This window comes from Ipomoea nil, unplaced genomic scaffold (genome assembly GCF_001879475.1).
Source record: "Ipomoea nil cultivar Tokyo-kokei standard unplaced genomic scaffold, Asagao_1.1 scaffold3321, whole genome shotgun sequence".
Taxonomy (NCBI): Eukaryota; Viridiplantae; Streptophyta; class Magnoliopsida; order Solanales; family Convolvulaceae; genus Ipomoea; species Ipomoea nil.
Window position 1 is genome coordinate 5592270 of NW_017619749.1, and position 24495 is coordinate 5616764.

At 33.0% G+C, this 24495-nt stretch overlaps 2 protein-coding genes and 1 long non-coding RNA gene across 12 annotated transcripts; 2 read left to right on the forward strand and 1 right to left on the reverse strand.

Annotated features, from left to right (window-relative positions):
• The first annotated feature begins 373 nt into the window (after positions 1-373).
• LOC109170355 lies at positions 374-2452 on the forward strand. Of its 6 annotated transcripts, none has more exons than XR_002052406.1 (6): positions 374-458; positions 611-659; positions 1135-1279; positions 1364-1641; positions 1733-1819; positions 1898-2452. It is a non-coding gene; the product is annotated as an uncharacterized LOC109170355 (long non-coding RNA). The 6 variants fall into 6 exon arrangements; XR_002052410.1 differs by having other exon boundaries at positions 1211-1279; XR_002052408.1 differs by having other exon boundaries at positions 611-1279; positions 1898-2025; positions 2096-2109.
• Positions 2453-13155: 10703 nt separating this feature from the next.
• LOC109170349 (PHD finger protein EHD3) lies at positions 13156-18578 on the reverse strand. Of its 5 annotated transcripts, none has more exons than XM_019319425.1 (7): positions 18474-18578; positions 17915-18261; positions 17091-17315; positions 16665-16997; positions 15398-15487; positions 15226-15270; positions 13156-14405 (listed from the first exon to the last, which is right to left on the reverse strand). In XM_019319425.1, exons 2-7 carry the CDS (start codon positions 18146-18148, stop codon positions 13488-13490), a joined length of 1845 nt encoding a protein of 614 aa, XP_019174970.1. In that variant the 5' UTR covers positions 18149-18261; positions 18474-18578; the 3' UTR covers positions 13156-13487. The 5 variants fall into 5 exon arrangements, with proteins under 5 accessions (XP_019174970.1, XP_019174971.1, XP_019174972.1 ...); XM_019319426.1 differs by having other exon boundaries at positions 17915-18186; positions 18474-18573; XM_019319427.1 differs by having other exon boundaries at positions 17915-18173; positions 18474-18571.
• A 3550-nt stretch (positions 18579-22128) lies between these two features.
• Positions 22129-24225, forward strand: LOC109170351 (BTB/POZ domain-containing protein At4g08455-like). The gene is made up of 2 exons (XM_019319430.1): positions 22129-22647; positions 23450-24225. The coding sequence occupies exons 1-2, from the start codon at positions 22240-22242 to the stop codon at positions 23915-23917; spliced, it is 876 nt and encodes a 291-aa protein (XP_019174975.1). The 5' UTR covers positions 22129-22239; the 3' UTR covers positions 23918-24225.
• The last annotated feature ends 270 nt before the right edge of the window (positions 24226-24495 follow it).

Genomic DNA, 24495 nt, shown 5'->3' on the forward strand with positions numbered 1-24495 from the left:
GCCAGAAAGTGAGCCCCTTCCAAAGCTCCGGTGATACTAAAAGACCAGCACGATCCGCAAGAACCCTATAAGCTTCCCCGGTGTCAGAAAACACATACATCTGTATATGGGTTAAAAGAAACAGTACTGAAAGTTGAAAAAGACCTGATTTTTGACGCCGGTGACGGCACCATGGTCGCGCCAGTCGAAGTCGGTGGGCAGATTGTCAGTTGGGAGGATCGGGGCTTTGTTCATGTCGGCGAGGAGCCTGAGTTGATCGTATCATTGGAAGGTTTCAGTTTTCCCCATGTTTATATTGAAAACAGTTGTGCTTTGGATTGTTAATTTGTCCACCATTAATGCGCTCAATTTGTGCACAATTGCTTATTTGTGTGAAAAATCTAAATATTGTGGGTGTGTATTCATTGTCTTGAAGAGATTTATCTGAAATAGAGGCCGAGAAGAAGACCCTTGAAGAGGTTCATGTTTACTCATGATTTTTTAAAAAAGCTTGTTTACTTTTTTGATATGCAAAATCTACCATTGGCTTGATCTTTGTTATTTGCCTTATATCTTGTGATTGCTGCATTACCTTGCAACTTGTTTATAAAAGATTCTTTTTTGCATACAGGAAATAAAAAAATGCTCGTGAGAGAGATAGGAGAAGTCTACTACGAGCTGTAAGGCACACTAAAACTTCTTTACTTCTATAAATATGTGTTTTTTAGCTGTTTTATCTGCACTGGGTAGTTTAGGCTAGTGTTGAATGACACAAGAAAAATGACCGCTCGTGGCTTGGAAACATTAAGAACTAATCACAGCGTGCAACTTCGTGTACAAATTTGATAACACATGTGATTATGTGAAATCTAGCCGTCTTTGGTATCTGAAACAACCTTCCGTATTTATTGCACATCCTTCTTAATAATTGGATTGCAAGATAGATATATAGCATACGTTGTATTTCCAAGATTTAATAATTACAAAGGCATCGATAATCTGGATCCATGGCTCTTCGTTTTTGCTACCTCTTCGTAGTGTTGAGAAGGTAGTCTCCTTTAATGGACTTCTAAACGTCCATTAAATGCTATATATATATCTGCCAGTTATAGTTGCCAAACTACACTTCTTCAACTTTCTGCAATTCACTTCCAGAATGGAAAACTTAGTAGCCATGGCTCCATTATACATTTTGGGTCGTGATATAGCCCCCATGAACACCACAACGTAGGTATGATGTCCCTGAGAGAAGAGGTGCAGCAAGCATCAATGCAAAGAATGTGTATTCCAGGATAATGAGGTATGTGTGTCAACTAAGTGTGATACTTTACAGTTTAGCACATTTTACTTGCAATTTCATGACCTAATGAATGAAATTTAACAGGGGACTATCATTCATGCAAACATTCCGACAGATTTTGTTATTTTGAAGAAAAATATACTGCTATGTTAAAGGTAGGTCACGTGTACTCAATAAGAAATTTCTGGTCATTAGTAACCTCTACACTTACAAGACAAGCCCACACAAATATATGTTGAAGTTCTACTACAAGACAGTGGTTAGAGAGCTAAATGACAATGTTTTGCCAAGGCTGATGTTTCGATTGCAGTCTTTGTCCTATTTGAAACAGAAACTGGATAGAGATGAAAAAGAGTTGATTGGTAAGTTTTCAACTTTGTTTCCTATTTTTTCTTTCTTATTCTGCCTTGGGAATAAGTTTTTAACCTATATTTTATTTGTATAACTATTTAGATGTAATTGGAATGGTATATCTCCACAAGAGAAGGTCATCAATGGGAAATCTGCCAGGCTTATTGACTTTCTACTAGAAGATACACAGTAATATTCACTCTCCTTTTTATGTCTTATATTTTATGATTTACACAGTATTCTAATCAAATCCTCTTAAATCCTTAGGGGTACTCAAATCAAATGCACAGTTTGGGACGATCACGTCTCAAAACTGGAGCCATTCTACCTGTCTACCAAACATGAGCCTCTTATCATTTTACTACAGTTTTGCAGAGTTAAAGTTGTTCTTAACAGTAACAATGACTTTGTAAAATCACTACCAATGTTGTATTCTATTAGCCTAATAATTTTTTACCCAAACAGCTGGTGATATTAAGATTTGCAGCAGCTATGATGTTACCCAGATCTACATCAATAGTGATTTCCCAGAGTTTCAAGAATTTAAAGCGAAGTATGATTTTTCCTAACCTCATCCATTAAACATTTGCACACAGAATTTAAAGAGAGGTATGTCATTTGCAAACTGTGGAGCTGTCAAGAGGTCTTTGCTAGATGAATTCTCTTCTACCCAAAGTTCCAAGAAGTCTAAGTAGGGGCATGTGAATATGGAAAAATTGGACTGAAAATATTTCAGTCCAAATTTGAGTGAGGTTTGTGTGGACAATTGGACACAAAATTTGCTAAGCATAATTTTAAGTGAACAAGTGTTTTTTTGTGGTTTCTGTGAAAATTTAGTGCTTGAGCACCCAAATATCTTAAGACAATTTTTATCTATGTTTAAAAATCTAAGTCTTTCTTTGGCAGGTATCAATACATAGATATCAAGAAGATATATCTTGATATACTTGCACCTAAAGATCAAATGGGACATATGTGCCTGGTCCAAATGTGAATTTAACTTTTATTTTTTTGCAGGTATCAAGACTTAGATATGATGAAGAAATTGTTTTTTTTTATGCGACATGTAACCTTATAAATAAGAAGGATGTAACATTATAGGTAGTATAGTCTAGAATGAAAAATGTAACCTTAGATAGTGTAGTCTAGAATGCAATATGTAACATTATCTACATGCAATCCAAAATTGTCTACTCTAATCAATGTAAATCAGTTTGTTCACATACCTTATTATGGTACAAAACATCAGTTTAAATCTTTTTTACATCCTCCAAATAGTTATGAGAATCAACCTGCAATATCATTGAAGTGAATTGCAAAATAAGAAGGATTTTAAGTCAAAAACTAAGTCCAAAGTATAACAGGCACATACCTTGCCTTTTTTACATCTTAAGCGAATTGCATAATTAGAAGGATTTTAAGTAAAGATACTAGGTCCAAAGTGCTAACAGGCACATACCTTACCTTTTTAAATATAACAAAAACAGTTGATATTGTATTGATCTTTAAAACCACCATAGTGTTTCCCACCTGGCACAGTAGAGAACAACAATGGTTTAAGTATGATGCACATAATGCAAAATAGATTACTTAATATATGATAGTACCTTAAACCATTGTTGCACACTATTTGCATATAGTGAAGTCACTTGAAAAATAATATGATATCAGGTAGTTTAATTAGAAAATTATCCATAAGGCTTATTGGACATTACCCTAGCTAAGACTACGAGCGAGTGATGATGCCATAAGGGCTCAACCCTTGGGTGTTTCCCGTCATTTGGTGGTCTGAATGGCGGACATAGCTAAGAAACGAGCGAGAAGATGATACTATGGTGAATGATCTGTTGTTTCCCGATCCTGAAGGTCAACTCACTCAGATAAGGGCCTAAGGGGATGGGTTGGTAAACATTGCTATGGGTTCAAACGGATATAGGTAATGGGCTATGTTAGAATTAAAAAAAAAAAAAAATTGTTTATTGTTGGGCTGACAGTTATTTTATTTATTTATTTATTTAGATGGCAATTTATATCCTACATCACAGCGCGCATTGCACTGTGCGCCCAGATGCAAAACGACGTCGTTTTAAATTTATTTATTTTTTTAAAATTTTCCGCCTCAGTGAATGACAGTAATTTTTTCTTTAAAAAAAACTCGTTGTTCAAAAATATACATAATGTTATACTAGAATACACATAATTGTATACATGAATGTACATAATTATATAACAAAATATACATACTCTTTTTAAAAGATAATACACATAATCTAACATAATACATAATAAACATAAACTTTTAACATAATACACATCAACACTTAACATAATACACACAAATTTTCTAATTCGGATGTACATAATTGTATAAAAAAATGTACATAACTGTGTGTAGTGATTCTTTGACTTTGCCGCCATTCCTGCTTCTCTTATCTTCCTCACGGATCGGATTTCAGCAGCTGCTTCCGATCTCTTCTAACATTTGGTATCAGGGTCGGTTTTTAAATTTTTGTGGCCCTGTTCGTGTAAATAAATAAGGCCCTGCCAAAATTAAAATTTATAAAACTAATACCGTAATTTTATTATCTAAATATATAACAAAAAAAAATTTATCTGTGCATCGCACGCACACTGCACGGATAATTGGGCAATAATTTATGGTATCAGAGCAAAATATATATATATATATATATATTGCTCTGATACCATGAATTTTGCTCTGATATCACACAATGCACGCGCCATGAAAATGGCAATTTTTTCCAAAGAGAGGAAAAGGTAAGAAATACGCAACAGGTGAAATGGACTAACACGAAAACTCACAAACTCAATGGATAAAATGTAAAAACACATATTTATTTCTGTAAAAAGAAGATGTGTCTCTTATAAAAATACCAACCCCAAAGCTGAAACAAGATCAGATCTACTCCTCTCCGATCCTCTCCGCTTCCAGCTTCGTTCACCGCTCTTGTTAGTTGTTGTGCTTCCTAGCTAGCATACCTTTGGTTCCTCATATCCCTTTGCTGCTTTCTGGGCTAGCTTCTTGATTTTTGAAAGGCGGACACCATCTAACAGTAGCTGTTCTTCATTTTCCCTGCTAAGTTCTGTATTCTTCTCAGATCATCAATAATGCAAACCATCTTCTTTCTCTGATTACCACTTTACAATGATGAACAATTGAGTTCTCCACAGCAACTGTACGTGTTCGGGATTTCCTTTCACTTCGCCATTCCTTCTCTCATCTTCCTCACGGATCGTGTTCGGGATTTCAGCACCTGCTTCCGATCTCTTCTGGTATCTATTTTAATTTCCACTCATTTTTAACAATCCAAATGCTTAATGTGTGTATGTATGTATATATATTGACTTTTTAGTGTAGATTTGAAAAGCAAAAGACAAAAATGGGTAAAAACAAAAAGGTGGATAAAAATATGTAAAGCACTAAGCTGATTACCTTCTTCTCATTAGGATTTTCAAGAAAAAGGTAATCAAGTTACCTCAGTTAACACCGTTGCTGGAATAATAGAGGTACTTACATACTCTATGTGATTTTGTTTTTCGCAACTAATAATAATAATAATAATAATAATAATAATAATAATAATATTATTATTATTATTATTATTATTACCATAGTGTAGTGTATGGCCATACACTACACTATGGTAATAATAATAATAATAATAATAATAATAATAATAATAATAATAATATTATTATTATTATTATTATTATTATTATTATTATTATTATTATTATTATTATTATTATTATTATTATTATTACGTGTATGGTATGTACTCTTGTGTATTATTATTATTATTATTATTATTATTATTATTATTATTATTATTTGTATTATTATTATTATTATTACGTGTTGCATGACACTCTATACGCTAGTGTCATGCAACACGTAATAATAATAATAATAATAATAATAATAATAATAATAATAATAATAATAATAATAATAATAATAATACACAAGAGTACATACCATACACGTAGTAATAATAATAATAATAATAATAATAATAATAATAATAATAATACACAAGAGTACATACCATACACGTAGTAATAATAATAATAATAATAATAATAATAATAATAATAATAATAATAATAATAATAATAATAATAATAATAATAATAATAATAAAAATTAGTACCCTCGGGTGCCCGTCGGAAAGCTCACAGAGGTCAACAATGTAGAAGTCGATTTCCTAATGAAATGGACTTTGGACGTCAACGTCGTTGATGACGATATGCCATCTATGTAATCCGTTGTTCCTTTTGTTAATGTGAATGTCATGAAAAATTACAATATAGTTGCACTAATAATTACACATTTATAATTATGAAGTTCACCGCAATACAAATAATAAAATAAATAAATAAATACATAATAAAAATATTTAAAATACGTTATTATTATCATGCAATCATCGTACTACAAATGACTATTTACAATTTTAAAATCTTTGTTTATGTGATTTTTTTTTTGAAAACTTTATGTTATTAATTAATATTTAATAAAATAAAATTTTCAAAAAATAAATTCAAAATTGCAAGGGTTGGACTTCCATTTGGAAGATTGTGAGTTCAAGCCTCAGTGGAGGTGTTATTGGTTCTTGGTCTTTGTGTTTCAGTAGGTTGAGAAAGTATGTATACTACATGGAGGCGTTATTGGTTCTTGGTCTTTGTGTTTCAGTAGGTTGAGAAAGTATGTATACTACATGGAGGCAAAGAAAGTATGTATACTACATTGTAACAGATCCAATTATTGGTTTTTGAATTAGGAAGAACACACTGAACACCCCAACCCTAAGGGCCCGCCCGCCCGACAGAGCATTTGGGAGGGTATAAATCATAGTGACTCAACTGAACATGAACCATAGAGGCTAGACCAGTGCTCACTGCGCACAAGGCCCTCACTTTGAGAGGTTGCTCCCACACTGCCGCTAGTGAGACTTGATCCCTGGTCATTCTTCCAAAGTTTCACCTTTATGACCAATCAAACAAATTAATGGTGTTTGCAATTCTAAATAATTAATATATTATTAAAGAAGGCAATAGTTAACTTTTTTAATTAAACAAAGTGAAAAGAAGGCAAAGTAATTCCCTTCTTTTGTAACACTTTGTCGTCCAAAGCAAGAAGAATAAAAGAAGCTATTGCCATTACCTTCTTTTCAAATAGGATTTTGAAAAGAAGGTAATGGCATTGATACTTTACATATTTTAATTTAGGGTTTTTAATTAACACATTTTTGTCCAAGTTATATCAAAAGTGTACATTCTTAGCTATGAGGTTAATTTATTAATAATTACTTTGATTTCCTAGGTTGTATGAATGTGATATTGTGGACCCCAACCCTAGTCCCTACCCTACATAAAATCTCATATTCTCCTACTGGTACACTAACTATCTTTTGTGTAAGCTAGGTTGTAATTGGGTACACACAATATTAAAAGATAAGTAAAATGAAAAATTGAAAGAAAATACAAATGTATGGATGGGGTGGTGTGTAGTGTTGTAAAGAATAAAAATGTTATGTGACAGCAGTCGTTGTTAGATGTCCCTTTCTCTAGCTATATATTTATGGGAATTGTGGACTTAGAGTCAAAGGGGACCACTTTCCGGATATGTATGTTACTTTGTTTTTAATTGGAAAATCAATAATACACCATTGACCACCCATTTCTGTACTAGATAGATAGTATGACTCTGTGGGCCCTACCCTACATCCATGCATGCCATTCTCTCTCATCATAAAATCCAAATATTAAGCTATTTAGGTCCATTTATAACAACTCAAAGCTATTTTTTTCGAATGACATGACTCATTATCTACTAATGTGCATTATGTAATATTATTATATAGCTCACAAACTAAATTTATAACTCGATAACAATTAGTTAATTAGAAGTGTGATTTTTAATTTATAATGCTAACATTATTATTATTATTATTATTATTATTATTATTATTATTATTATTATTATTATTATTATTATTATTATCACCGACATCATCGTATGTGCCTGAAAAATTGAACAGATATTATAACTGCATATAACAATATTTGTCCACATGCATTAACAATTACCTTGTCTTTTATTATAGGTTTGATTTATAGTAAGAGAACATATGGCTCTCATCATATTTTTCATTTTGGTCTTCTTGACACTGTGGACCTTGGGGAAACTGCTATATAGGCGCATTAGGCCAATTCCCATTTCTGTAAGTATTTCATTATTTTAAAAGTATATATTTTTGTTTAACCATGGAGTATATATATTCATAATTTTTACTAATTGAATTATTTTATCATTAGGAAACTGTGGACTCGAGTGCCTCAACGGTTGAGGCATCACCTCAAGATACAGGATCAGGCTCTATTACAACATCTACCTTTGTAAGTTGAAAAATTATACTATGAGCTTCATATATAATTTTTATATTGTAGATTCATAAAATTTATACTTTAGATTCCAATATGGGCATCTCTTATCATACTGAGATCTAGTCATCAAGATCTAGGATCTCCTTTAATTTGCCAATTCCCTCCTTAATAGCATCAGCTTCATGAAAGGAATCATCCTCGATCAGCTCCGATCCTTATCGTCGTCTGTCTCAAACCCAGCTAGGCCCACAGAATCTGATATCCAGCACACCCTTGATCCCCTCCTTCATTATATTTACCTTTCTCTGATCCCCGGCCTTTCCTCTCTAACTACTTAAGGAACTTTTCCCAGCAGACAAACTGCCTGCATGGAAATCACAAAGGCCATGGGGTCTTCAAATTCATAATAAACCATTGCCTTCATTCCCATTAGCATTTCTCCATTTACAAACCTCCACAACATGACCTTAGCTTGCTTTAAAACATGTAGTACTACAGTGCAGTAATGTGGGAATCTCTCATACACTACCTGCTCAATATAGCCACTATCCTCATTTCCAATCTATTTAGAGAGCCCAATGAATATTTCAGAGACCTTTGGCTTCAGTAAGTCAACCTCCACCTTAACTCTTGCAAAGCTAGCTTGGATTGGTCTAGTAAAATTAATGGTTGCATAATCAGCAACTAAAAATTTTCCTATAGGCTTACATATTTGCCTAAGGGTTGTTTAAGAAAACATATTTACACTCAGTCTTGCCAGTTTATGAATTATTGATTGAGATATATTGATTTTAGGAGGAGGTTGGGGAGCATTTGACTGACATTGATGAGCTAGCATCATCCGTAGAGGCAGTAAGTATTATCCTCTTTTTATTTTATTTTACTTATCTTATTTACTATTAAATTGTCAAATAATATCTTTTTTCTTCTTATTTTTTATAATTTTTTTAATTAATTTTTTATTTTAGGTGGCTAGGGATCTTCCTAGTGCCTCTGGCATTGAGGCATCACTTCCAGCCAATAATGAGATAGAAATTGTCTCTGCTACTTCAGCTTCCTCTGTAATTTTTAGTTTTTCTAGTAAAATTAATGGTTGCAGAATCAACAACTAAAAACTTTCCTATAGACTTACATATTTGCCTAAGGGTTGTTTCCAAAAACATATTTGCACTCGTCTTGACAGTCTAAGAATTATTGATTGTCATATTTTGCCATATTATTAAATGGTCAAAAAATAACAATATCTTTTTTCTTCTTATTTTTTATAATTTTTTAAATTAATTTTTAGTTTAGGAGGAGGTTGGGGAGCCGACTGCCATTGATTCAACAGAGATAGTAAGTATTATACTTTTTTTTTTACTTATCTTATTTACTATTAAATGGTTAAATAATCTCATTTTTTTCTTCTTATTTTCTATAATTTTTTAATTTTTTGGTTTTAGGTGGCTAGGGATCTCTCTGGTGCCTCCAGCATTGAGGCATCACTTCTCGGCAACAATGAGATTGAAATGATCTCTACTACTCCAGCTTCCTTTGTAAGTTCTAATTTTTTTATTATTTTTTTTAAAAATAAACTACCATATAAACATTATTAATTATTATATTTTGATTTTCAGGAGGTTGGAGAGCAACCCAATATCACTGCTCTTGAGCCACCATCAATAGAGTCTGTAAGTATTATCCTAATTTTATTTTATTTTATTTCTGTAATTTATTATAAAATGGTCAAACAAACTTTTAAAAAAAAACTTGTTTTCTTTAATATTTTTCATAATTTTTTAAACTTAACTTCTATATTTAATATTATTTTTAATATAATTTCTAGATACATGTTTTGTTAACATAAAAATATTAATAGTTATTTCATTTTCAATTAGTAATTGTATTAGTTTCATTTCAGGATTGTAGAGGCGATCAAGTGCTTGTGTGGTTGGTATGTGGGATTGCGATAGCTTATGGGGTTACGCATATTATTAATAATATCAGCACCCTCAAAGAAGACAAGAGTATCGTGCCATGGCTTGGTATGTTGTGGGGTCTGGGACTTTGTTTTAGCAGTCTCCTATTCTTTTGGGTAGTTACCGGAGCAAATATAATGTTGATAAATAAATTAGTTAGCTTTTGTCCTAGTTTTATGACATTTATTCACAGGTGTAGCACATGCAAAAGCTCTCCTTAATTGTAGGAATATTTAGCTTGTTTACGTTAATGTAATGCTTATATAAATGCTATTTATCTTCCTCTGTTATACTGATTGTCCTCTGTTATACTGCTTTCAAAATTCAAATGTTTGAGCCTCCTCATATATATATTGCTGCCCCCAACTCATAAGTTATCATGCATGGCGTTTGTATGTTTTTTTTTTTTTTTGTAATTAAAGTACATTTTTAGTACATTTTCCTTTCTGTGATTTTGACAGTACTGCAGTAACGTGTAGTTGTGTAACTCACAATGTGAATATTTGACCTTACAAAAAAAAGTGAATAAAAATACTAGGTAACCAACTAATAATACTTTCCGTAATAACCTAGTACTGATTAATGAAAAACTAGTCCACCCATGAGTGCTGGCTTGGAACTATCGTGGCTTGGTGATCCTCGTACAGTTCAATTAAGTGAGTGTCTATAGTGGCTAAGGAGCAACCCAAGATTATCTTTCTAATGGAAACCAAAGTTAGATGCGAGCATGCAGACGGGCTTTTGAGGGAGTCTTCTACTTTGACGGCGGTGGGATGGGGGAGGTCTAGCCTTGCTATGGAAAGAAAATGACTCATTCAACTTACTCAATCACTCCACCAACCATGTTGACGTAGAGATTAAAATCACAAGTTCACTACATTGGAGATTTACGTATTTCTATGATTACCCCGTGCAAAATTGTGGGATCTCTTATAGAATTTACTTTGTATTCTACGGGACAAATATTAATTACCCTCGATGATGGATGGAGACTTTAACGTAATCCTCCCTCAGAATGAAGAAAAGTGGTTGACATCCCCATCTTACGTCATTAATGGAAGTTTTTTTTTTTTTTTTTTTTTCATTCGTGACGGTATGCAACACTTATTTCCATTTGCTTAATTAATTATTTATTTAAAAAAAAATGCATCGGTTTTATAATGTTTTTATTAGGTGGTTAAGGGATAGTTGCATGCATGCTATGTTGACTATTGTTGGTGCTATTATAGCATCCCTACTATGGGATAATACAAGATTAATGTCAAGTCAATAAATTTGGGTGTGGTTCTTTCTAGATGTGGGGTAGGATTATTTTCAAAGAGAATCATTCTGCAAAGAAGGAAATAATGTCAGAATAAAAATTAAAAAAAATAATAATAATAAAAAGATTTATAAAAAAAAAAAAAAAAAAAAAAAAAAAGAGAAGATTGATGCGCGCACCTTGCGCCCGCTAGGGCGTGTCAGAGTGGCCGCCTGGTGGGCACTTTCACTTTTGAACCCTTTTTACCTTTCTTTAAAAAAAAAAAGTTAAAATTTATTCAATTTTTACTTATTCTTTTTGACCCACATTTTTTTTCTTTTTCCTAATGACACTTACAAAAACTCTTCAAAAATCACAACGGGAATCAATAGTGTGATCCTCTTGCACAGTCAATCCTTTTTTTTTTTTTTTGAAACCTATATAGTCAATCCTTTTCTATTCATTTTATAATACAATTTTAAAATAACATCTTATTTTGAAAAGAGTAAATACCCAAAATGGTCCCTCGACTATAGCTAAATTCACAAATTGGTCCTCGACTTTCAATTTCAACTAATTAAGTCCTTAACTTTGCAATTTTAACACAATTTGGTCCTCTGTCTATTTGACCGTTTGTTGACTGTGATTTTTGACCAAAATTGATAGAAATTGCATAGTCAATGTACTCAATTAATATTTTTGAAAGTCAAGTGTTGCAATTAACACAAGTGCAATAGTCAGTGGACCAAAATTGAAATTTTCTCCATAATTTTTATACAGTAAATCCATAATTTCTATATTGTATATCTATAATTTCTAGAAGCTAAAATAAATCTACTTTAGATTCATAATTTCTAACCACAAATCTATATCCATAATTTCTATACTGTAGATTCATAATTTCTATACTGTATATCCATAATTTCGAAACTCTCGGTAAATTAAAATTTATATTTTAGATTCATAAAATTTATTACCAAACTTTTATTTGCGGATAATTGGTTCATCTTTTATAGAGTTTCTCAATTTGAATGCACTATCCTCAAAAATATTATTGAGTCTATCTCTAAAGCCTCCGTACAGTCTGTCAATGCTGCCAAATCCACTATCACTTTAGCAAAAACGTTCTCAGGGAGCTTAGAGAAGTTGTGTGTGTTAGCTTGGGTATGCGGGAAGGCAATTTGAATGGTAATTACTTAAGTTTCCCCTCTCTAATAGGAAGACACAAAAGAGAAATTAGGTTTCATCCGTGATAAGGTTGTGAGTAAAATCAAGAATTAACTGTTAAATTTCTGTCCAAATCTAGTCATGAAGTTCTCCTTAAGAATGTCATACAAGTCATTCCTTCTTATGCTATGAGTATTTTTCTTATCCCGATTGAGTTGGGGAAGGAGATTGAAAGAACCGTAAATGCTTTTTGGTGGGGCTATGAAGGCCTGAAGGGGAGAGACTATGGGCATTAGATAGGAAGGGTTGAGAAGCTTGGATCGTTATGCTGTGGAACTATGTACTATGGGCATTAGATAGGAAGGGTTGAGAAGCTTGGATCGTTATGCTGTGGAACTATGTACACCTTGTTCTATGTTCATAATTACTGAATTATATGTTCGTAATTATAAAACTATTTATTCATAATTTTTAAACTTTATATTCACAATTACATAATTTTATGTTCATAATTACTAAATTATATTTTCATAATTATAAAGCTATATATTCATAATTTTTGAACTATATATTCATATTTATGAACAATTTTAGAATTATGTCAACATTGCAAAGTGGACACGTTTCCACAACATAATTTGCTGGCAAGTGAGAAATTGTGGACAAATACAGTTCTAGTTTGATGCCAACCAAAAGTTCTAACCTTAATTAACTAGCTAATCCAACAACAACAACAACAACAACAAAAAGTCAAAACGACAGCAAAATAGGCATTCATCTCCACCTTAGCTTTAACATGTATTCTCATTCTACAACAGACAACATATATCAATAATTTGGATTATCAAAAAGAATACAGAATATGAAACCTGAAATATATGAGGGATGGTTGTTAGGACTGTTAGTTACTTAGTTTATGCTATGCAATTTGCATGGTACAAAAATCTACAAGTTGGAACTTCAGCTTCTACCTACGTACCCCAAAACGAAGCATCCTGCAACACAAGCCCAGAGTTTACAAGGCTCCATAATGTCAACTACCCTGCTGCTGCAGCAAAATACAGTTCCATCAGAAACGAAACTAGGTTCTTGTATCCAGAACGATTGTCCTATCCACATTCTCTCCCATCACGGCCAAGTTCTCCTCATAGTTGAGAGTTTTGGCAGCATTTAGAAGCATGTCTACACCTCCTGATTTATCTAATGCATCTTCATCCTTTGATTTCTGCTCATCTAGCCCTCCAGTGCACATCCGTGCTCTCTGTCTCAACTTATTTTCAAATTTCTCATATGACTTTTTCACCTTGCGTATGCGCTTAATTCCTGCTTCACATTTTCCACAAAACCACTTTCCTTTAGGAATTGAAGTCCTTGGGGGTTGCAAGCAGTAGATATGATATGCACGATCACAGCCATCACACAGGACAATTTGAGTGTCATCACGATCAGTCAGGCAAATTCTACAAAGACATGATGGACAATACCAGCGGGAACAATAACAATTCAACTCCTTTCTACTCAAGCATCTCTCGTGGTAAAATTTGTGAAGGCAGAAGTTATGGCCACATATTTGGAACTTTTCACCACTTTTTACTTCAGTTTTACAAACATTGCAAACAGGCTCTTCGTCAAAAAGTTGAACTTCATCATCCGCTAACCCATTTGAACTCTCCTCCAACTCTATGAGCTTTTCTAATTTCATAAGCTCATCATCATGTACATCCATCGGTGCTCTAGGGGCACTCAGTCTTTCACACACTACACAGTTGTCATGGGGTGATTCAATCCCCTTTGCAGTACAGTTGGCGCAATACCAACTCCTTGGAGGAATTTCTTTAACTGCAGGCTGAATACAGGAAACATGATACATCTCCTCACATGAATCACACACTAAAGAATCAATTCCATCTGCTTTTTCTCCACAGTGCCTGCAAGTACATGCCTTGGGGTGCTCTGCTCTGCTCTGCAAGTGATTTGTGTTGTTTTCTTGTGTAACAAACTGGAAATTCCCCCCCCCAAAAAAAGCAACAAGTTATCAATTGAGTTAGTACCAAGCTATAAAGTCTTCAAGCCAACTACTAAATCATGTGTCAAAACCATATCTTGTAAACTACTCCAAAACTTCCACAGAATGTATGCAATTAACTCATAATTGAGAATAAGAATTGAGACAATATGTTGCTGAAAACAAATAAAAATATACTTTGAAAATAGTTATAGTCCTACTCAGAAGTCAACCCAAAGTCCTATTTAAGGGAAAAAATACTAAGGGTGTGTTTGGTTCGCACATAGGAATCGGAATCGGAATGGGTATCAAATGCTTGGTAATGGTAATGGGTTTTGGTGGAAGTATTTAACATGTTTGGTAGTAGGGTGGAATGTGAATGGTTACTAATAGTAGTGCTTGAAAATGAATAAGGGAATGAAACCCTTATTTTATATGGGTATGGGTTTTTCAATTGATGGGGTATTCGAAACCCATAGTAGTGCTCTAAAAACCTATCAACCAAACGACAACAATCACTTTCATACCCATTCCTATGGGCAAAACCCACCAACCAAACACACCCTAAATGTTACTTCCCATGATCTCTTTTTGTATGTCTCAAAAAATGATGACAGGCAAATGTGCAAACACGGTAGAAGCCAGGTCACCCATGACCCACCATATCTCTCAATCTCAGGAAAGATCTTGAGTGCATATTGCAATTAAAGAACTCCCCTCAGAAACTACAGACCTAACAGAATCAACTTTACCACCAATCCCCCAGTCAAAAGCAAAATTAATGAAGCAAATTATATTGAAAACAAATTCTTACCTTATTCTTATCATCCTCAGAAACATTGTGTGCCATACCAGCCACCTGTTACCCAGATGAAATGATTAGCAAAAACATATCACAAATAAAACAGAGAGAGAGAGAGAGACGGGGTGTGTGTGTAAAGAGAGAGGAAGGAACCCAAAACTGGGAGAGCTTGCATGCCATGTACCTGAGCCTGGAAATAAGACATAGATTTCTCTGAAAGACACTTTGAAATAGCTAGAATTTCACTCCCAAACTTATGAAGCTTTGTCCACATCTACAAGTGAGCAGATGATTGAGACATCAGCAAATTGTAAGGTTTTATTATCCTGACCATAGCATCAAAACACAAAACATGCAATAAAAGACTAGTCATCAAGCATGCAAAACCACTCCCAGCTCAAAAAGATTCTGTCAACATAGATTTTGGACAACAATGTTCACAATATCTGATGGATCCAATTTCCTTTCTTCTGCATTAAAATTCAACCTTATACCAATTCAAGTCAACAGGCATATGATTAAAGGGCCCAATAATCAGATATAACTTGAAAAGCATCAAAGCATACAGCAACCACAGGCATAAATAGAACCAAACATAAAACACTCACAAAAACAAAGAAAATGATAAGGCCACAGATTCTTAAAGAATGCACAAGTTTATTGCAAAATCAGTTCTGCATAAGAACCTCATAACCATAGCAAAAGGAATCCTAACATTTGCTACACAATATCCCTTTGCAACCATTAACTACAGGCTTACTAAATCCTAAAAAATCTCTTCCCAGGTAAGTGTGAACCCCTCTAACAAATCCACTTATACTAAAATAAAACAAACAAATAGGTTCATTCTTAACATACTTATCCAGGGATATGCAAAACCTCTGTGAAGGATAAAAATGTCTGAGATATCTCTCAGAAGTGTTCCAAAACATTCCTAAAATTCTTATTACCAAATAACAAAAAGTGTGATGAGAACCAATAATATATGTATGAAGCTGCATGCAGTGAATGACATGTAAGATGAAACAAGAAACATATTCTTCAAATTTCAGATTTGAGGATAGTATCCCACTTGGACAGATTATATTTGTCATAAGGCTAAAGTGAAAGTTAAGTATTAAATATGGAATTTGACATTGCTTCATTTTGTGAAGAGCATCTGAAGTACTTAAAAAAAAACAATTAAATAATAGTGTAGAAAGAATGCAAATGACTTTTGATACACAACTGGAAAAATATAACAAGATACAATGAACGACATAAGGGTTGTAGAAAGGTGAGGATCATCTACTGAAGCAAAATAATCCACTTAAGCCCATGAGCCTCAAAGTGTCAACACTAAACAATTTATGCAGAGTATACTCAGCATAGTATACCACATCTATAGAATGATCAAAGATGCATCACACACACACACGAAAAAGCACATCCAGGAAACTTCAAAAAGGTACCTCTTGAATATCAGAGTGAAAAGACATCAGCGAATCTTCATACAGTCCCTCTTTCATTTTTGAGTGCATAGTACTGATATTCAGAAATTGGTCAACCTTCATTCCTTCAAAATTTTCAAAAAGTACACTGCATAATTGAGAAAATTCTTCTGATAAGACAATATCTGAAAATATGCGCCGACAGACTTGAGTAGCAGTGCAATGATTTGGTTCATTTACTAATCCAGTGGGCACTATCTCCAAATTCCCTTTAGCTTCATCTTGAATATCAGAAGGCATAGAGTTTGATGGATAAGTGAATTTCCTCACAGTTTTGCAGCAGTTACCAGATTCCTAACAGAACAAACAAAAGGTAAAATGAATCATGAAAAGTGGTGTTGATCTAACTGCACATCAAGCAATTGCCAAGTCCTATTATAGCTATACCTTAACTGCAGTTGCACAGTAAGTCTCGGGGTGTGAAGCCAGTGCCTCTCCTATGCATTCTTTCAAGCCACTGTCACTCTCTAGTGACTGGTAGATCTGCTCCAGAGCAACATTCCTCCATTTATTTATGGAGAAATAACTGGAACCATTTAAACGTCCATTTGACTCCACATGAGCAACACTAGTTTGCATATAAGAATTTCTGAAGAAAATTCTGTCGACTGACTGCAGGAAATAGGATCAAGAAACCATCAAATAAATGAGGCATTGATTGAATGTTGATGCTAGAAATTGTCAAAGTGGTACATACTCCACCCTTATTGATTAGCAATCATTGGGCAGAAAAATCAACCCAAAAAGTTTTTAACAGAAAAATAACAATAATCTTCAAAGTCAACACAATATTTCACTGTTAATTTTAGAGGAGCAAAATGGAAGTAGATCAATAACAGAAATCACAATGACATGTTACAACAACAACAGAAGCAGCAGAAAACAAAAACACATGCATGTACAATTCCAATTACAATTTCACTATCAGTACCCAAATTGGCTGGCACCTCATGTTGTACCACTATAATTACATGTAAACTTAAAATCCTTGTCTATATTATTGCTTCAGATTAAATTATTAATTGTGTGAATGTGTGATATCTTTTTACATGGTTAATTGTGTTATAGTGGTTGTTTCACAGCTAAATATAGTCTATATAAGAATGAACCAGAGTTCAATTTTATAATCAGCCCCATATTTCTAAGAACAGGCAACAGAAATAGCAGAGAATTATTAGAGAAAATATAGGGAATACCAAAGGTTAGCTAACCTTGGAAGTAATTTGAACAGTTGAATCCTCAGAATCTTTTCCTTCTGATTTAAAGTGCTTCCGTCTCTTGTACGTTCTTAAACAATTTCTGGAAGACTCTCCAGATTTTCCTCTACCATTTGCACTTTCAATCCCAAAACCATTAGAACACTTCATTGCCTGAGTATTTTCCACAACAAGACTTGTGCAGCTGCCGCCACCATACCCATTGCTTTCTTTCTCTTTACTCACCATGTCTACATCAAGCAAGCCCTAATTCCTGAAGTTGTCCACTATACATGCTAATATAAATATTTTTCCGACTAGAGAGAAACACCAATTTGCACAATTTGAGATATTCAATTTCTCTGTAAATTCACGGAAATGAACCCATTTCACAAATTCACTATTGACGAAGATAAAATTCCAACATTCAAGACTTGTGGATATAAAAACTTCATCTCCAAATTAAAAAATTCAAGCGAAAAACTTATGCTTCACTTCTTCTCTAATTATATAGGCAAAAATAAACATAAAACTGTAAGCATGTTTGTATATGTAGAGAGAAATAGTAGTTCACCTTGGTGTGCAGAGCCTGAGTTGAACCCTAGAGTAGAGAGATGTGAGAGAGATTTGGGCTTATCCGAGACCGAGAGGGCTTTTCAAAATTTTGAAAACTGAGAGGGTGCGTTGGTGGAGTTGTAGTCCAAATTTTTTCGCTTAATTGACCAAAAATTGACGGTGAGCGCCTACATTTTACCGCCTTTGCCCGTCACCCGCTTCATTTGTATGGGTTGTATATAATCATGTATATGTACACGCTAAAATAATGAGGTTTTTTTTTTTAAGTACAATAAAATAATGAGTTAATTCTCAAAAATCAAAATATTATTTTGATTATATGTGTATTTTTAAAATAGTCATAAGTTTTAAAATTTGCTAAACTTAATCCTAGTCTATTTTTATATTCTTAAAAAATTCTCAATTAATTTGCTACTTTGCTGGTTAAATGAGAGAAACTAGTCAAATTAAGTGATGTGTCTTCTTATTTTTCTTGAAATTAATTACTAAAATGGTCCCTTGACTATAATAAAATTACTAATTTAGTTCTTGATCAATTAAGTTCTTCAACTTTAAAAATCTTAACCAATTTGTTTCTTCTTTAGTTTTGTCCTTAGACTTCCGTTAACTTATGACTAAATTGGCAGTCTTGCTATAGTCAAAAGACCATTTCAGTAATTAACTTTGGGATGACAATTCGGTTCCATTTTCCCGAATCGAATCAAACAACTAAACGGTAATGGATTCTTGTATACTGAATGATTTGGTAAAAAACTAAACCGAATCGAATGATTTGGTAAAAAACTAAACCGAACCGAATTATTTGGTAAAAAAACCGAATCGAACCGAATACCGTTTGAATTTTTTAAACAAAATTCAAACGATATTCGATTTGATTCTAAAAAACGGTAAATGAAAATATTGTAAATTGCAATGTTTGTATTTTCAGTGGTCTAGAACAAATTGTTGAATAGCCAAACACTTTCTTTAGCATTTTGATATTTGGGTTATTATCATCCTAAATGCATTATAGATATCTAATTATAAATTAATTAAATGCATATGTATTATTTGTTGTTGTAGCTACTAATTTATTTAATTTAATAAGAGTAATAAAGTGGCATACATACTTTTCATCAACAATAATTAAATCATTGTTTTTTTTTTCCATTTGTTGTTGGGACAATTTGTTTTTTTTTTTTAGAGTTTGTCAATGACAATTGTTACAATTCCTGTCAATATAGGATGATAATAAATAATTTAAAATATATAGTTACACTAGATATTGTTATAATGATATATTAAGAATTTACTTACAGATTTATTTAGAAGTTTTAATGCATTTATAAAATCCTGATGTGTAAACTTGTTCAATTAGAGCCAATGTGATGTCAACATTATTAATTCTTTGAAAAATGATCATATCGTTTTAGAGTATATGTGTAATTGTATTTATGATTAACAACTTTGTAGTTAGGTCGCGCAGGTCTGATAATGATGCAAGAACAATTTTGTTCGATAAAAAAATAGTATAATATTTATAAAGTAATGTACAGTTGTACCATTATAAAAAATACATACCAAAAATATTAATACCATAATGACCTAAATCATTAAAAAAATGTAAAAATATAATTGAAATATTAAGTTTTGTTCTAAATAATCAAAATAACATTAATTGAACGAAAAAAAGGAAAAAAAAAAAGAACTAAAATTGTTTTGTTTTGTTTTTTAAATGCATAAAAATCAAATGATTTTTAAAGTTCCTGATTTATAATCTTTGAATGTTATGTATTCTGGGACTAATTATTTGACAAAAATTTATGTTAAATTTTATATTATATAATTTTAATACATTTTAACATACTCGTAGTATATGTTTAGCAATTATGCCAACTCTAAGGTCTCGTTTGGTTTGCGGAAAATATTTGAGGGGAAATGGAATTGAAATTTCATGGAAAAGAAATTAACGGCAAGATTAATTACATTGTTTGGTTGGTGGAAAATAAATTAATGGGAATATCGATTCCATTGTTTGGTTGAGTTTGGAATTGTAAGGAATAATGAGTATAAAGACAACTATACCCCTACATAATAATAACAATAATAATAATAATTGTAATTAATAAAAGTTGATGAGGGTATAATTGTCCTACTTGTTTTCCATGGAAAACATTTTCCATGGAAAACAAAATACCAAGAGGGGCCATGGAAAATGTTTTCCATTAACAAAACAAAGGAAAATCTAGTTTTCATCAAATTCAAGGAAAACAATTTCCTTGGAAAACATTTTCCATGAACCAAACATGCCCTAATTGAAATGAGGTTCGAACATAAAACCTTTCTTATAAAAATTAATGAGTAAGTTAAAAATATTAAATAATTAACAGAATATTTTGTTACTAAAGTCTATACTCATAGAATTTAAGTTATTTAATGGAATAAAATAATATAATAGAGGGTAAATAAAGAAAATCTGTAAAAAATACTAAAATCAAAATAATATGAACAATCATTCATTTTAAGAAACAATTATACCGACATTTTTTTTATTCCAATTAAGAACCTAACATTATTGGCTCTTATTATAATTGCAGATTTCATTGTCACAATTATAAAATAAGGGTGGGGATGGGGCAGAATAAGCAAATATTTTCAATCGTTATGCCATGGAACCGTGTTCACCATGGATGGTGAACACGGTCCCAACGGTAACAGTGCACCGTTATCTTTTTTTTTTTTCTTAATTTACCGCGCAACTTTTCGAGGAAGCTTCTTCAACATAATCCCATAAAAAGAAAATTAATAATTTCATAACTGCACATTCATAATTGCTTGGATTTATGAATGTGCAGTTATGAAATTATGAATTTTCTGTTATGAAATTATGAACTTTTTGTTATGAGATTATGAATTTACAAAAAATTTATAATTACATAGCTGTAAATTCATAATCTCATAACAGAAAATTCATAATTTCATAAATGTTTTTTTTTATGCGATTATTATAAATTTTCTGTTATGAGATTATGAATTTACAGTACATTCATAATCTAATAATAGAAAATTCATAATTTGATCAAACGTGCGCCGTTAACACAATATTAATTAATTTTTTCCCGTAAAACGGCACCGTTCAGACCCGTACGTTTCCAAAGCATAATTTGCGAAATATTTTATTCCCCTCTAAAAATTTGTTATTCTTTAAATTCATTTTGATATGTATATCCACCATTGGACATTATGAATTGCTCAGTTGATTGATTGCATTAACTTATAACTAAAGACTAAATCATCTAATAAAAAGTAACTTTGCCTCTGGAACTTAATGTACTTGATTAATCAAAGACCACAATGTGAAATTTTTGAATTCCATTAAAAATATATATAGAAAAGGTAAAAATTTATGTAAGATTGTCTCACAGGTCTCAATATGTGAGACGTATCGAATATTTAATTAATGAAGTCAAAGATTTGATCCATCAATAAAAAAATAATCAAAGATCCGACTCACTTACAAATTGAAACCCGTAAGACAATTTGATACAAGTGTTACCATATCGGAAAATGTCTCAAAAATATTAAAAGGTCTGAAAATTTTATTTTTTTGAAGTGGTCGATAACATTAATCATCATAAGAAGATAATACAGAGTGAGGCCCAGTTGGCCCATGATAAGCAGCAAGGCAATTGGGCAGGGCATTTGTGAATTGTGATGAAAGTGAAGTCATGAAACATGGTAAAAGGGAGCGGATAAAAAGGGGAGACTGAGAAAGAGAATTGAAAATGAGAAGGCACCACAGGCGGCGATCATCGACGCCCTCAATGGAATTCGGCGACGTAGACGAGGACGAAGAGGAGGAGGAAGAAGAAGAATCTCCGGAGTCGACGAGGATGAAGTGCGTGTCCTGCAAAGAGGAGTACTGCGCTCGCGACGCTGGAACCTGCCGGGAGTGCTACGAGGAGGCCAGCGAGACGGAGGAGGAGCTCAAGAGGGAGATCGAAGACCTCAAGGCCAAAGTCAACTTTCTCAGATTCTGGGCCCTGCCCGATCATCCCCTTCACCTCTCCTTTCCCCACCGCCCTCAATCTTCCACTCCTTGTTTCTCCGACGTCGTTTTGGTCGCCTCCAACGACCAATCCGCCAAGAACGCCCCACATTCCGTTCCCGTTCCGGCCCATCGCGCTGTTCTGGTTACACTCCTCTCCTCTCCTATTTTTTTTTTCCTGCATATTTCATATTTCTGCCTGCAATGCCAAACGCTACCGAGTTATAATTTCAACAATATCGAATCAAATCGAATATACTAAGCCACAAATTGAATTGAGTTAATTATACCAAAAAATTTATACAGTAATCTTAAAATTGTTAGAAAATCAGAGTGCTAATAACTTGTAGGGATGAAAGGAAATCGTATTGCTAAAGTTATAGTTTTATAGGCATATGGCTGGCAAACTTTTATTTATTTATTTATTTTTCATAATCGAATTGAGCTATTGCTTTAATGGCTGCACAGGCAAAGGTTTAATAGCAAATGTTTTATGTTGCAGTGAGGATCTATTTCTTTTGTGGCTTCCCTAGTTATAATATTCAACATTTTGTGTAATGTTTGACATAATTGGTTGGCCATATTTGTATGAAACTCCGACTTGGACTTGTAATATTTGCTGTGCACATATATCCGGTATCCCACAATCTTAATGTATTTGAGGCACATGTTTCATTCTTACTATGTAAACAATAAATTGGTTTTCTCATTAGTGACCTTAGGTTTGTGATTACTAATTGATCAATTATTGAATTACATTTTCTGAGGTCATATTTACTAGTTCATGATTGATGTGCTGGTTTACATTTACCCAACCAAGTATTATCCATTTGAGTATTTGTGAAAATTTTCCCCAAGTAACTTACCTGCATTTGTTAAGTCACTATCTTATCTTTTACTGGAAATGTATGGTTTAATTGTTGAGATATGTGTGAATGTTGAAACAGGCGAGTCGGTCCCCAGTATTCAGAGCAATGCTTGAAAATGAGATGGAAGAAAGCTTGAGCGGCACAATTAAAATTAGTGATGTATCATATGATGCTCTTCGAGCCTTTGTGAATTATTTGTACACTGCGGAAGCATGCCTAGATGAGAACATGGCCTGTGACCTTCTAGTTTTGGCTGAAAAGTACCAAGTCAAACATCTCAAGACCTACTGTGAGAAGTTTCTAATATCGAAGCTGAACTGGGAGAACTCACTTGTAAACTTTGCGTTTGCTCACCAGCACAATGCAAAGAACTTGCTCGATGCAGCGTTGGCATTGATCATGGACAACATGGACAAGCTGAGCAAGCGAGAAGAATACAAAGAACTGGTGGAGAAGGATCCCAGGCTTGTTGTAGAACTCTATGAAGCTTATCTCTCCAAACAGGTCAATACTGCAGTTCGTAAAGATCCCACCGCAAAGGCATGAACAATACCCAACTCTCATCTATTTCTTCACACATTCATTCAATGATGAACCAGTTGATGCAAATGACTTGTCATGCATGTGTAATTAATGCATCCATCTTCTTCATGTTTAATTACTCCAAAGATAACAACTCCACTATTTGTTATTATATATATATATATATTTTTTTTTTCTTTTCTTTTGGATTAGATAGTTGAAAACAGCAAAACCTGGATCGGATCATTTTGAACTTGGGACCCAAAATTGAAAAAACATTATTGTATTGTTAAGTGATTTGGAATGAACCCTTCCTTAGCTTATTACATAATTACTCATATCTCTAAATTTGTATTGTTGTTGTGGTACCCTTCACAAGACTCCCAGGTAGGGGCGATGCACATAACATAACAATTGGAGTGCAATCTTTAAGGGGGCTCATGGATCCTATTCTAAAGTAAAGTTAGGTTGCATGTTTAAACATAGGATATGATCAATTGTTATGCTGTGCAACCGTGTGCACCATGCATGGTGCACACGGTTGCATAACGATGTCATTTCATTAAAAAAAATAAAAAAATCTCACGGATTGTTTATGTAGA